At 34.2% G+C, this 12,287-nt stretch overlaps 2 protein-coding genes across 3 annotated transcripts; both read right to left on the reverse strand.

Moving 5' to 3' along the window:
* Positions 1 to 5,274: 5,274 nt before the first annotated feature.
* On the reverse strand, positions 5,275 to 7,382 carry LOC139882590 (hydroxymethylglutaryl-CoA lyase, mitochondrial). Of its 2 annotated transcripts, none has more exons than XM_071866879.1 (8): positions 7,219 to 7,382; positions 6,929 to 7,112; positions 6,613 to 6,792; positions 6,392 to 6,472; positions 6,143 to 6,306; positions 5,833 to 5,969; positions 5,618 to 5,733; positions 5,275 to 5,523 (listed from the first exon to the last, which is right to left on the reverse strand). In XM_071866879.1, the coding sequence occupies exons 1-8, from the start codon at positions 7,380 to 7,382 to the stop codon at positions 5,275 to 5,277; spliced, it is 1,275 nt and encodes a 424-aa protein (XP_071722980.1). The 2 variants fall into 2 exon arrangements, with proteins under 2 accessions (XP_071722980.1, XP_071722981.1); XM_071866880.1 differs by having other exon boundaries at positions 6,613 to 6,784; positions 6,921 to 7,112.
* Positions 7,383 to 9,509: 2,127 nt separating this feature from the next.
* On the reverse strand, positions 9,510 to 12,041 carry LOC139882599 (protein disulfide-isomerase-like). Its single transcript, XM_071866888.1, has 10 exons — positions 11,950 to 12,041; positions 11,830 to 11,863; positions 11,485 to 11,751; positions 11,255 to 11,416; positions 11,066 to 11,182; positions 10,733 to 10,873; positions 10,575 to 10,640; positions 10,294 to 10,396; positions 9,682 to 9,800; positions 9,510 to 9,596 (listed from the first exon to the last, which is right to left on the reverse strand). The coding sequence occupies exons 1-10, from the start codon at positions 12,039 to 12,041 to the stop codon at positions 9,510 to 9,512; spliced, it is 1,188 nt and encodes a 395-aa protein (XP_071722989.1).
* Between the last annotated feature and the right edge of the window lie 246 nt (positions 12,042 to 12,287).

Consider the following 12,287-nt stretch of genomic DNA (forward strand, 5'->3'; position numbering starts at 1 on the left):
TTTTGGCTTTGATGAAAGGGAATAGGGTTTAAGAAGGGATTTTATGAAATTCACAAAACTACGAAAATGCCATCATGGGCCTCATATTCCTGATGGGCCTTACTGATATTAATAGGTGGGCTTCATAAGAAAAGCTCTGACACTGTTAGTTTTTTGATCCATGTAACTTTACTACCCCCCAAAGTTTGCAAATTCGTAGATTTTACCCTTTTGTTTTTTTAATCAATGCTATACTTTACCTCTATTTCAATCAAAGAAGGGGTAATTGTATGTTTCTAAAATATGGGGGATTAGAAGACTATAACTTGATCACATCTAAATGTAGCTTGACCTAAAAGAAGAAGAAAGAAGTAGCATTTCAATTAAGAGGACGTGATAAACGAACTCAATTTTCCACAAATTCATGAGGCATGCTTCATGTATATCCGGATTTTGTACATCCGTATACATCCGTTGCTTTTTTGACAAATTTACCCTTGGATGGGAGAAAAAAATTGAAGAAGTAAAGGATAGGACTGTAAATGACATGAGAGATGTACGCGAACCGGATGTGCGCCAAGTTCCACCGCAAATTTATTGAAATTTATTGAATTTATTAGGCAAAATATATAGCGGGATGGAAAAGAAAGTTCGTTTATTGGTGCTATAAGCCTATAACTATTCAATTAAAGATTTTTTTCCCCCTAACTACTAGTGTTTTTGTAGTTCAGAGTTAAAACATGATTTGAGAGTTTGGTTGACTTCTTAATTATTGGTCAAGTATCAAACAAATTCCAAGATGCAAGAAGCTTAGGGTTCAAAACTTGTCTTATTATCACTAGTCCAATTTCATCCATGAAGCATACAATATCCTCATAAGGAGAAATGCCATAACATAAGTACGAGATATTCGATCATCCAGAGTTAAACGGCAAATCTAGATGCGCTAAGACTCATCGCTTTGAGCTACGAGGGAGTATGTGTTATTACGCAAATTTCTCCCTTACAATTAACTTAAATTGACTTACCTAACACTTTAAAAGTAAATCACAAACTATACCAAGAAATAGCAAATCACACTGTTGAAATGAAGGTCTCCATTAATGGCAGGAAAGCAATGCTTTTTTTTTTTTCTTTTCATAATAAACCGAAATTAAATAAATAAAAACACTATTTCCATTTACAGTACAAAGATATTAACAACATTCACTACAAAAATCAATCAATTCTCCTCCACATTTTTAACAATAATTCCTTAAAAATATTCAACACATGCCAAAAAAGAAAAAAAATTATTACTACACAGTAGCTTGAGAGATAAGAAAAAGAAATAAAATCTTGTACAGATCCTAATTAAGCTCATCTGTTATGTAAAGGGTTTGGACCAGTATGTACTCTTCTCTTGTCATTACCAAAAACTTCATCGCCATTAACGTCTGCTCCAAATTTAGAGTTATAAGAAGAAAACAGAGTAGCTTGTTTTTGCTGCTGAAGAGAACTTGCTGAACCAGATTTGAGAGTACTCGCCATTCTTGTAGATGCATCAACCCAAAATATAGTTTCTAAAAATAAAAATAAAACCAAAACTAACAGCATAGAAGAAAAACACACGAACCCTCTTCTAATTATTCTCAAACTCCATTGTTTCTTCATTTTTTTTCTCTTTAAAAAATATAAAATAGAGACTTTGAGAGGAATAGTGAAATTAAAAATGGAACCAACAACAACCCTTTATTTAAATTTGATAAAGGAAGAAACCCTTTTAACAGAAAGTTTTGTTTTTTGGGGAATGGATTGGAAGGTCTCCAAAAGAAAGGTTGCCTTTTTAATGTTTGTGAAATTGTCTAAGAGAAGGAGAGAAGAGATTCTCTAGGTATGTGATTTGGTTTAGGTGTAGGTTTTATGTGATGGGGGATTCAGGACTGAAGAGACCTTATTAGAGTTTGAGCTCTGAAAATGAGGAGAAGAGTCAATGAAGAGAGGGAGAGAGAGAGGTCAAATTGCTGAATTGCATAGGTTTTGGTGCATCAGAGCAGGGAAGAATTAAATTTTGTGCAGAGGTTGTTTACTTGTTTGGTGGATGCCCATGTTATGTTATGTTACTCTTTTACTTGGAAAACTCTCTGATGCACTCACCGTAGATTTTTTAGAGATTGGGAGAGACACAGAGAGATTGAGAGAGAAATGTAACAATAAGTTTTTTCTTTATTACCAGTGGTTTTCAATAGGTAGTATATATATCCAGGGAAAGAGTTTTTTGTGTTGGTAATTTGTCAATAGTCGTCATCTAGTCTTAATACAGTAAATATTGCAAGTTCATGGTAGCTTTATTATCCTTACATGCTATTTTCTTGGACTCTTGTTGTCATAGTAATTGAAAAATATATTGGATTGACTAAAACATATATATATATATATATATCCTCAAAAAAAAAATATCCTCAATATATATATATGCATGTCCATATTATAGAAAGGAAAAAAAAATTATTCCAATTTTCAACTAGCAAAATTAGGGTGCGTTCATATCTCCAGACACTCTTAAAATGAGTGTATTTTTGACATCTTTAATAAAAAAACATGTCTTTTGAAAGTGTTCGAGCATATGCTCCGGCCAACAAATGAACCAATGAACAATTTTGATGCTTGTATTTGAAACTTTAGACGTTTTTTGTAATAGACACGACTAGCATCGTAACCTTCTAATAATAGATGAATGTAAAACCTCGTCATCTATGGTTCTTTGTAGGTTGGAGGGTTAAAAATTTCATATGAGGTCGAACATAATCGACACATCTTAACTTGATCACGTTGATAAGAAAAAAAAATCTCTGTATAAAAAAATCAAGACTCTTTAAACTTGAGTATCAATCTGGATGAATGATTTAGTCACTGTAAATTAATAGCAAAATATTTTCTACAAAAAAGACATATTGAATGTTGATTGGTTTTTTGCTCAAACTTTCAAAGAGGGACCCAAATGGAGTGATGAAAAACTTGGCAGAATGATTAATGAATATCTCTTCTTTAATTACTTCATGTATTATAAGGCTTTTTTAATCTAACACATTTAATAGGGCATGGATTTCTGTCAATGAAGAATGCTTTTTTTACCTCTTGTGTATAAGTGGAGCTCGACAAAGATGGATGGTTGTGTGTAAAAGTTGAAACTTTTTACTTTTCTTGAGTAAACGTCCAATACTTTAAACATGGTTAATTCGGTTTGGATTGGGGTCAACCTGTACGGTCTGCATGATTTTATTCAGACCAATGAGTCAATGTTGACTCTAATTCGAATCCTATGAGATTAATAGTAATAGACTAATAGTTGAGCAAATCAAATATTTTATATGTTCGTCGGGTGTCTAAAGCATGATCCGTCTCGCTTAAAATATTTTTAAAATATGTGTTTTTCACTAAAAATGGCAAAAGAACTACGCGTTTTGAGGGTGTCTAGAGAACGACAGAACACGCTCCAAGCACACGACTAATTTACGCAAACAAGATTCAGTATATGAGAGAAGCTTGGGTTGAAAGCAGCTTCATGGACACATTAGAGATTGATAATTACTGTATAACGCAGCTGCTATAATAATACTTTTATGTTCCCCTGCTTTCAGGCATTCTATTGTATTGCTCTGCTCCTATCTAAAATAATTTCACACTTTGCTTTTAGGCAACAGATGAGTTACTTAGAAACTTACAAGACAAAATTCTATAAAGGAAGAAAGTGAAAGACCCACCATTTACCATTATGAACACACACATACATATACACACCACCCTTTGAAAATAAGTGACACTCGAGAGTGCCACACCTTTGATTAGATGTATTGACCCACAATAATTAACGTTTTGTTCGTTACGTGTTGAGTATGCTCCAAACAAACAACGACCACACATTAAATCGGTGCCACAGACGTCAATACGGTGCTCTTCTAGTCATCAAAGCGATAAATTCGCGTGGCATTTGTTTTTTGGCGTGCCAAGAGCTGATTTGTTACATTAGAACTCTAACGGCACATGTTATTATAATTTTGTATATATTCAATCGTCTCGCTCATTAGATTGCTAATTCTAGAACAAATGTGCAATATAAACACATTATTAAGGCAGAGAAAGAAACGAACACATACATACTTTATGTTGCCAAGCAATTAGGAGTGTGTCCCTCCCTATCTTTTGACCCCTTTTACACCTTTTTTGGTCAAAAGTAACGATGATATATCATCATTGGGATCTCAACTACTTCATTATTAAATTATTGGATAACGACACTTCAGGTCCCTACACTTTTCATAAGTTTGGATTTGGATCTAGGATGTATACTTCATTCACTTGGATCCTTAACTTTAGTTTTCTCTTGCATTTGGGTCCTTCATGTCAAATAACCGTTACGGTATTAATCATGTTGAATCAAATTTTCCCTCTGGATTTGTAGAATTTTTGTTTATCAATTTTGCTGAATGAACGACTTCAGAGTTACCGAGTTTGTTAGTGAAACAGCTTTTCCTCGTTGTGTCCAAGTCTACAACTCGGTAACTCTGGTTGGTGAAAAATTTTAAACAACCGATGATTTTTCTCGAAGGAGCAGTGTTGAGATGACGAGAATGACACTCATATTCATTTGCTTGGCTTGAAGCTCCATGTGGAACTTCATAATATTAGGTTACTCTCTCTGCTTTTAAAAACCAAAAGGCAATATATAGGCGTTAAATTAAAACAGTTTAACGAGAGAATGAAGAGCAGATTGATTATCCATTGAGTTGGGTCTTTGTTGGCCAGAATCATAGCTTTCTCCGTGTTGTTCTTTTTTTTTTCTTTTTTTTTTTTTTTGATAATCGTGTTGTTGTTCTTAAGGATGAACATAGAAAACGGAGAGAAACATTCTAAATAAATGAAGACAGCAAGCAGAGTTACCGAGTTGTAGACGGGGGAGTCTACCGACTTGTAGTCTTGTTAAGAGCTTATCCCGAGTTGTAGGCTTGTTTAGACTCCTACAGAGTTGTAGCCTTGTTTATATCACCCGAAGGAGAAGACTCGAACAAAAACAATATACTGTTTTACTTTGCATCCGTTGAAACCTAAGTGGAAAAGCTTTATTTAAGGGAGATATAACCCGCACACTTTTTTGCAGTACAGGAACTTATAATAAGTATAAGAGTAATGATAATTTTGGATCCATTGATGGATACCTTGTAGTTCTGATAAATAAATGGGAAAATGATATAGTACATGACAACTGAAAGTGCTATCGTGTGGTTTACGTTTCAGTCGCTGTAATTTGTAAATTCATCAGATCTTTGAGGGATCAGCTGCTACACGGCTCAATGCAGTGGCAGTCTTGGAACCGGTTACACGACCCAAGTGCTTGTTGATGAAATCCCCAGCAGACATGAGCTTTGTCAAGTCCACATTGGTCTTTACACCGAGACCATGGAGCATGTACACAACATCTTCTGTGGCAACATTTCCAGTTGCTCCCTTTGCATATGGACAGCCACCTAATCCTGCTACAGACGAATCTACAGCGCTTATCCCCATCTATTCAAATATGAAACACGGAATTTCGCATGAGAATACTAGCCAAGTATCGGAAAGACAACACACATTATTCTATTTTTTTTTTTTAGTTTACCTGGAGAGAGATTAAAATGTTTGCAAGGGATTGCCCATAAGTATCATGGAAGTGGACAGCAATCTTTTCCATGGGAACAGCAGACATTACAGCATCAAGCATAGTGACAACAGTACCTGTCACAAAGGAAAAAAGAAAACAAAGAGTAGAAGAAAGTCAGAACCATTCTCAGAATGTCATGTTTTTTCTAAGTTTGTGAAAAATATAGTAACAACCTGGGGTTCCAACTCCAATTGTGTCACCAAGAGATATCTCGTAGCAGCCCATATCAAGCAATTTCTTAGCCACATATGCTACTTTCGAAGGAGATATCATTCCTTCCACTGGACAGCCGATAACACAGGATACATACCTGTCAGAAAGTAATACCTATCTCAGAAACAGAAAATATATAACTGAAATACACATGAGTAACCGATGGACTAAACATTTGAAATATTTCATCAGAAGTTGATTACAATGAGAAGTATAGGAATAAATAGAACATTAACCAAAAAGTAATCAGAACAGAGGAATAAGACATACCCTCGCACAGGAATTGAGAGCTCTTTCGCAGCACGAGTAACTGCCTCGTAGCGAACCAAACTTTCTTCAATGGTACAGTTTATGTTTGACTTGGAAAATGACTCAGAAGCAGATGCAAAAATAGCTACTTCCTTAGCACCGGCTGCCATGGCTGCTTGAAAGCCCTAGACGATGCAGACAATCCCGGTCAAAATATAGTGATAATATTTTAAGTGTTGGTTTATTCGATCAGCGAGAGAATTTACCTACTTTTAAGTTAGGTGTAAGAACAGGAAATCTAGCTCCATCTATATTCCGAACTCCTTCCATTACATCCTTAGCATCTGCCAGCTATGAAATAAACCAAAGGATGTTAGAACGATTTCAAATGGGGGTTGAGTTGCCTGAAAGATAACATACATGTGTTGATAGATAGATAGATTGAAAGAAGAAGAATTTACTTATATATTCTGTCAAAAGAGCCAGATTACCTGAGGAACCCATTTGGGTGATACAAAACTTGTTGCCTCTACAACTGACAGGCCAGTAGATACCAATCTACTAATCAATTCAACCTTTATGGCTGTAGGTATCGTATTTTTCTCATTCTGTAATCCATCCCTTGGACCTACTTCTACTATCTTCACAAATTTAGGTATTCCTCTGAAGAACTGTTTTGTGAAGTAAAAGACTCTTGTTAACAACTCAAGTAAGTAAAGTATTGAAATGCAGAGGGCGAAAACGATGATTCATATAAAAAGGTAAATCGAGGCTCATGGTGATCAGACAAGATTATTACTGAAATACCTTATTTGTCATATCCCTAATGTCACTGTCGTTACAGTGTGAGTCATATTGATGAGTCGGGAAGTATGAATCACAAACTTGTCCATATATGTGAGTTCTTCCAATGCTCGGCGTCCTTCGCTTGAAGGATTCATTATGGGAAGCACTTTTTGCATGTTTTCTCCAGGGGAATTCCTCATCTTCACTGCAACGAATAAAAATCCAGCCATTTTCTTACATAACCAACTATAATAGAAATTCACGTAGACGGCGATCACGAGGAGTGAAGTTATTCATGATATATCACTGACCTACAGCTATTAGAAGTGCTACAAATCCTCCCTTCAATCCAGCAGTTTCCGATTCCCATATCGTCAGCTGTAGGCCGACAAGCACTTGAGAACCTCTGAATCCTATCAATAGTGTCCATGCTTGGCAGCTTGTCAAAACCAAGTGGTTCTTCCAAACTCGACATGATGATTGACACCTGGAAATATTCATGAACACAAATTCATTTCCATCAGATGATCCAACTAGTACCTCAATAACACGAAATTGCACTATCAATTAGTTTCGATAAAAACAAACATATATAGACGACCACAAGAAAAATATCAATGCTCCATAGAAACAATCATATTCAAGCTCTTTCCCAATTGAATTTCAACACATGTTATCCCCTCTTCTGTGTCAAGTATTGTCAACTTTGAATTCAGAAACTACCAACTTGAATTCAGGCACCAAAACAGCACAAAATCAAAACCCATTTTTTCTGTTGATTAAAAAAACCATTTTTTTCCTTAAAAAAAATAAAAACTTGAGGAAGATACAAACCTGAAATTAGGGTTCTTGATTAAGAAAATCAGAATTCTGGGAAAATATAGAAGCGCCAAGAAATGGTAGATAGATGAATGAAGCTGAAGAATAGAAGGTGAACCGAAACGTGAAGGCCAGGACTTCAACGTGTATATAATATATATATATATATATATTATAGTAATATATGTGGTTGTGTTGAATGTGATTTAGTCTTAAAAATTAAATTTTTAGGTTAACTTGATTGGTGTCTCTCTCTATCTCTCTGAGAAATCAATTTTGCCTCTCAGTAGAGAGAGAGGGGGAAAATTGGTGGTAGGTAGTTTTCTGTTGGAAGGTTAGCACCTTTTCTTTTATTATTTATTTACTTATTTATTTGTTGACTCTAGCTATGCTCATTTCATTTAACATTAAAAAAAAAAACTAATAAAATTGCTCATTAATGAAAAAAAGAGAGAGAGAGAAAACTTTAACACCCAAATAAAAAAATAAAAAAACAGAATACTTTTATTAATAATTTTTCTTATGTTATTTAGGAATGTATTTTTTTATGTTACTTACTTACTTTAGTAATGTATTGAATGTGATTAATAAGTTTTTTTAGGTTTACTTTAGTTTTTTTAGGTGACTTCAGCATAAAAAAAAAAAAAGTGATTAATAAGTCAATTATTATGATTTTTTTTTATCAAAAGAGATAATATTTTATATTTTTATATTTATTTAAATGGACATATATTTAATTATTATTTGAATAAATTTAAATTATAAAATATATTCTATTTAATAGTTAATTAAAAGTTAATTTTTTTACAGTTATATTAATTATGTATTTTTAATGCTAATTTAAGTTTTTATTTTATTTTATGAAAAACATGGATTTTATTATTCAATTCAAACCGGCAAGACAGTAGAACGATTGCATTTATCCTAGAGCGAGATTATGTTAAGTAATGAATTGGAATTTGGAACTTAATTATCAGGAATCGTTCAACTGACATCTTTCAATCTACCACTTTAATTTGTTGTATACATAGTTTTCGGATTCGGCAATGTTTCTATTTTGTTTAGTTGTCATCGTGGGACATGGACAGTCTTATAAAAATATCTTCTTCTAGAAGCATCCTTTGAGTAGTAAGTAAGTACATTTTAAAGTTCATTCAATTATTTTTATTTTACTTTTAAATCAAATAATATAATTTCAAACGATTTACAATAAGGTTTTTTATAATGTGCCGTTGGGCCTCATATAGTTATCCCTGGATCGAGTCTTTATGAAATACCAAAAATCTATTATAACGAGATTTTGGGCTTGGATGGCTAAGAACTAAGCTGACTGACACACGGGATGAAGTTTGACGGATCCATCCGTATATCTTTTAAGTACAGGGAGCCAAATGGTAGCAGAGTTGAGGGACGATGAGTGTAATAATAAAGAAATTAAACCCTGCTATACATAGAACAGTTGACAGTTCCATAGTTGTTTGTGTATAAATATTGCAGGGAGGTTTTTTCCTTTGGAGTCGGAAGATGCACGTCATTTGGTTTGGTGTAATCAAACCAAATCGAATGTCGTACTGATTAATAAAATCCACGAGTTTCTTTGTTGAGATCGCTTCATGTTCATACACCTTTAAGTTGCTTTGGTGAGCCCTCTTGAAGACAAAGGATGTCGCATCTCCTGGATCGAGAGTGCTCAACTTATGTAAAACGGACAACATTTTCTCCCGAAGATGCGGAGAATCGACAACCGAGCAAAATTCCTGCAAAATTAGCATGTACAAGGGTTTCAAATTTCATTCGTACCACTTTTCTTGGTGTCTTCAAACAGCTTCAGAAACCATCTTTCATCTCCACAAAGATCTTTTGTTTTTGGCTGCATATATTTCAATTACATATAATAGCAATCTAAATAAGAATTCCCAAGAAATAACAACAATTTCGAGAAAATAGAGACGTACCAACTTGGCAATTACAATGTCAGTCCTATTCTGTTTAACCTCATTCGCAACTGCATTGAGTGTTTCAGCCACAAATTTGCAATGACCACAATCACACCAAGGGCCCAACAACAGAAAAACTGAGCAAAACATGGAAAATATCAGCATATTATAAGCCTTATATTAACGGAAACAATCAAAGAGTACATATCAGTCTGCATTTTTTTTACTTTTTTATTTATGATCACAGTAAAATTGATATGCTAATTATATGATAATATAAAAATAAAAATTTAGCATAAAGTTAAAGAGTAAAAATACACTGTCCATTAAAAATCAAAAGAACTCTAAAGAGCTTAATTCTATAGACAGGATACAATGTCACAACATCATTTAGGCCCTTCATAGGCATCAAGATTTATTATTTATGGGATTATAAGCTGAATAACAATAAATTTTCATTAATGGGTGCCATCTATTAGATTAAAAAATCCAGAGGCATTCCAAATATTCAAACATGCATATTAAAGGAACTGTATCAGAATTCAGAATCTATGTTAATCAGAAGATCAAAAATTTATTTTGTCATGACAGTATATGATCGACAACAAGAAAATGACACATTATACACACCATTCCCAGCGTCCATAACCTTCTTCTGAAAGGTATGAGGAATAACCTTCTTCACGTGTTCGACAAGGTTCAATTGTGGCTCATATTTTTCTACTTTGCCAGCCTGCACATTTTCCAATAATAGTAAACACATGATCAAATTGGAGAACATAAGAAGCAAAATAAAAAATCTTGACAAAAAGAGTTAATCATAAACAAATAAGTGGGCGTATGCATCGTATCACCTTGAACTCTCTCATCCATTTTTTAACGTACTTAGATTTCTCCAAATTTTAACTCACATATATTTCGCCCATGAGTTTCTTGATGACAATGAAAGGCCCTCGCCTCTTATGAAGTTGGAAATACTGAAAAAGAAAAGAAACAAGTCGTCATTAGAATGGAAAATTTATTTTGCTCCTTTCACCAATAACAACGAGACAGAAAAATAGATACGAACCTTAAATGCATTCTTGCTAGTCTCAATGTACCCTAACATAAAGTTTATGTTGATGCCTTTTCTTTGGTTTCTCGTAGCAAACTTCCAATATTCTGATTTGAAATTTTTACTATCATCGTCATCGTTGAGGAACAACATAGCCTACCAATTTTAATTGAAATTTATTAGAAGACTAATTTAAAGTTGAAATGTAATTTAAAATAATCATATACATCTTCGTTTGCATCGCATTATGCTTTCTTTATGTACGACCCAGAAATGTCCAAGACGATTATTCTGATCCATAAAATCAAATCAGCATATAAGGAAACTAGAGATTAGTTTGTGAATTACCTTATCATTTTCAACCTCACTGTGAAAAAATTTGCCTGCAAGTCGTGAATCATGCTCGTACATTACAGGTGTGGTAAAATTTTCAACAAATTCAACTAGGACATTAACATCGAACTCCTGCAAAAGCACAAACTTAAGTCACTGTTTAACTATTAAAGATGTTGATTCCACTTTGAGAAATATGGACACCTTGTCAAAAGATCCCTTCACTTTGTTGTCATTGTCGTAAACAGAAACAACAGGACTAGATGATGACACTTTAGCAAGGAAATCAAATTCCGACTGAAATTTTCCAGCGACTTTGAGGAAACAGTCATACGCTTCTCCATCGAATTTAGGAAAATAACCGACCTAAAATTTAAAACACCCGGATAAAATTATAAACATAAAACGAAATGTTACATTCATGAAATACTTACAATCTTAGTCTCATTGATATCCACAGGGAGCGGTTCATCAATTGAAACTTGACAGGGGAAAGTGTAACGTATTCTGCGAACACACTCCAAAAATCGATATGTAGCTCTGGGACCTTTGAATTCCCATACCCTTTTACCTCCATCCATGAAAATATAGATTGTGGGGCAGCCAAACATGCCAAATCGAGCTTTAAGGCCTTTTTCTACGCGTGCATTTACTGTCGCCAGAAAAAACTCCCCATTGGACAACTGTGCTAACCTCTCAAACTGCAGAATATCAATCAAACTAAAAATGGTCTTAACACATTTTAGAGTGTACGAAAATGATTGAAATTAAGATAATACCCATGGAGTCGACTCCTCCTCACAATGGTCACACCTAAAGCAAAAACCAGGAACGTTAATCAGTATAAACAGAACAAGCTCCCATCTAAACGTGAGGGATAAGATTCCGAAAATACATACAAGGGATCGTAAAAGTAAACGACGGGAAAGCCTTTGTCTTTCACGTAATCATCCAAATCAGAGGACTTCAAGGTTAAAGCAGATTCTTCCATCTTTATTTCTTGAACGTTACGCCGGTTTTCGGTGATACCGAGAATTAAATAGTCGACTTATCGGTAAAAAATCTATCAAAATCTGCCGGTTTTCTTTCTTGAGTGTTACGTAGCTTTGTTTTGGACGGCTTTTTGGGTCAGACAGTGGCTTCCTAGCGGTAAATATCTATAAAAATAGGGTTTTCAAAATTGTAGTATCCTGATCACTCCCACTGATTTCTTATAGACGATATGGATATCTTTTAT

The sequence above is a fragment of the Rutidosis leptorrhynchoides genome, unplaced genomic scaffold (assembly GCF_046630445.1).
Source record: "Rutidosis leptorrhynchoides isolate AG116_Rl617_1_P2 unplaced genomic scaffold, CSIRO_AGI_Rlap_v1 contig289, whole genome shotgun sequence".
Taxonomy (NCBI): domain Eukaryota; kingdom Viridiplantae; phylum Streptophyta; class Magnoliopsida; order Asterales; family Asteraceae; genus Rutidosis; species Rutidosis leptorrhynchoides.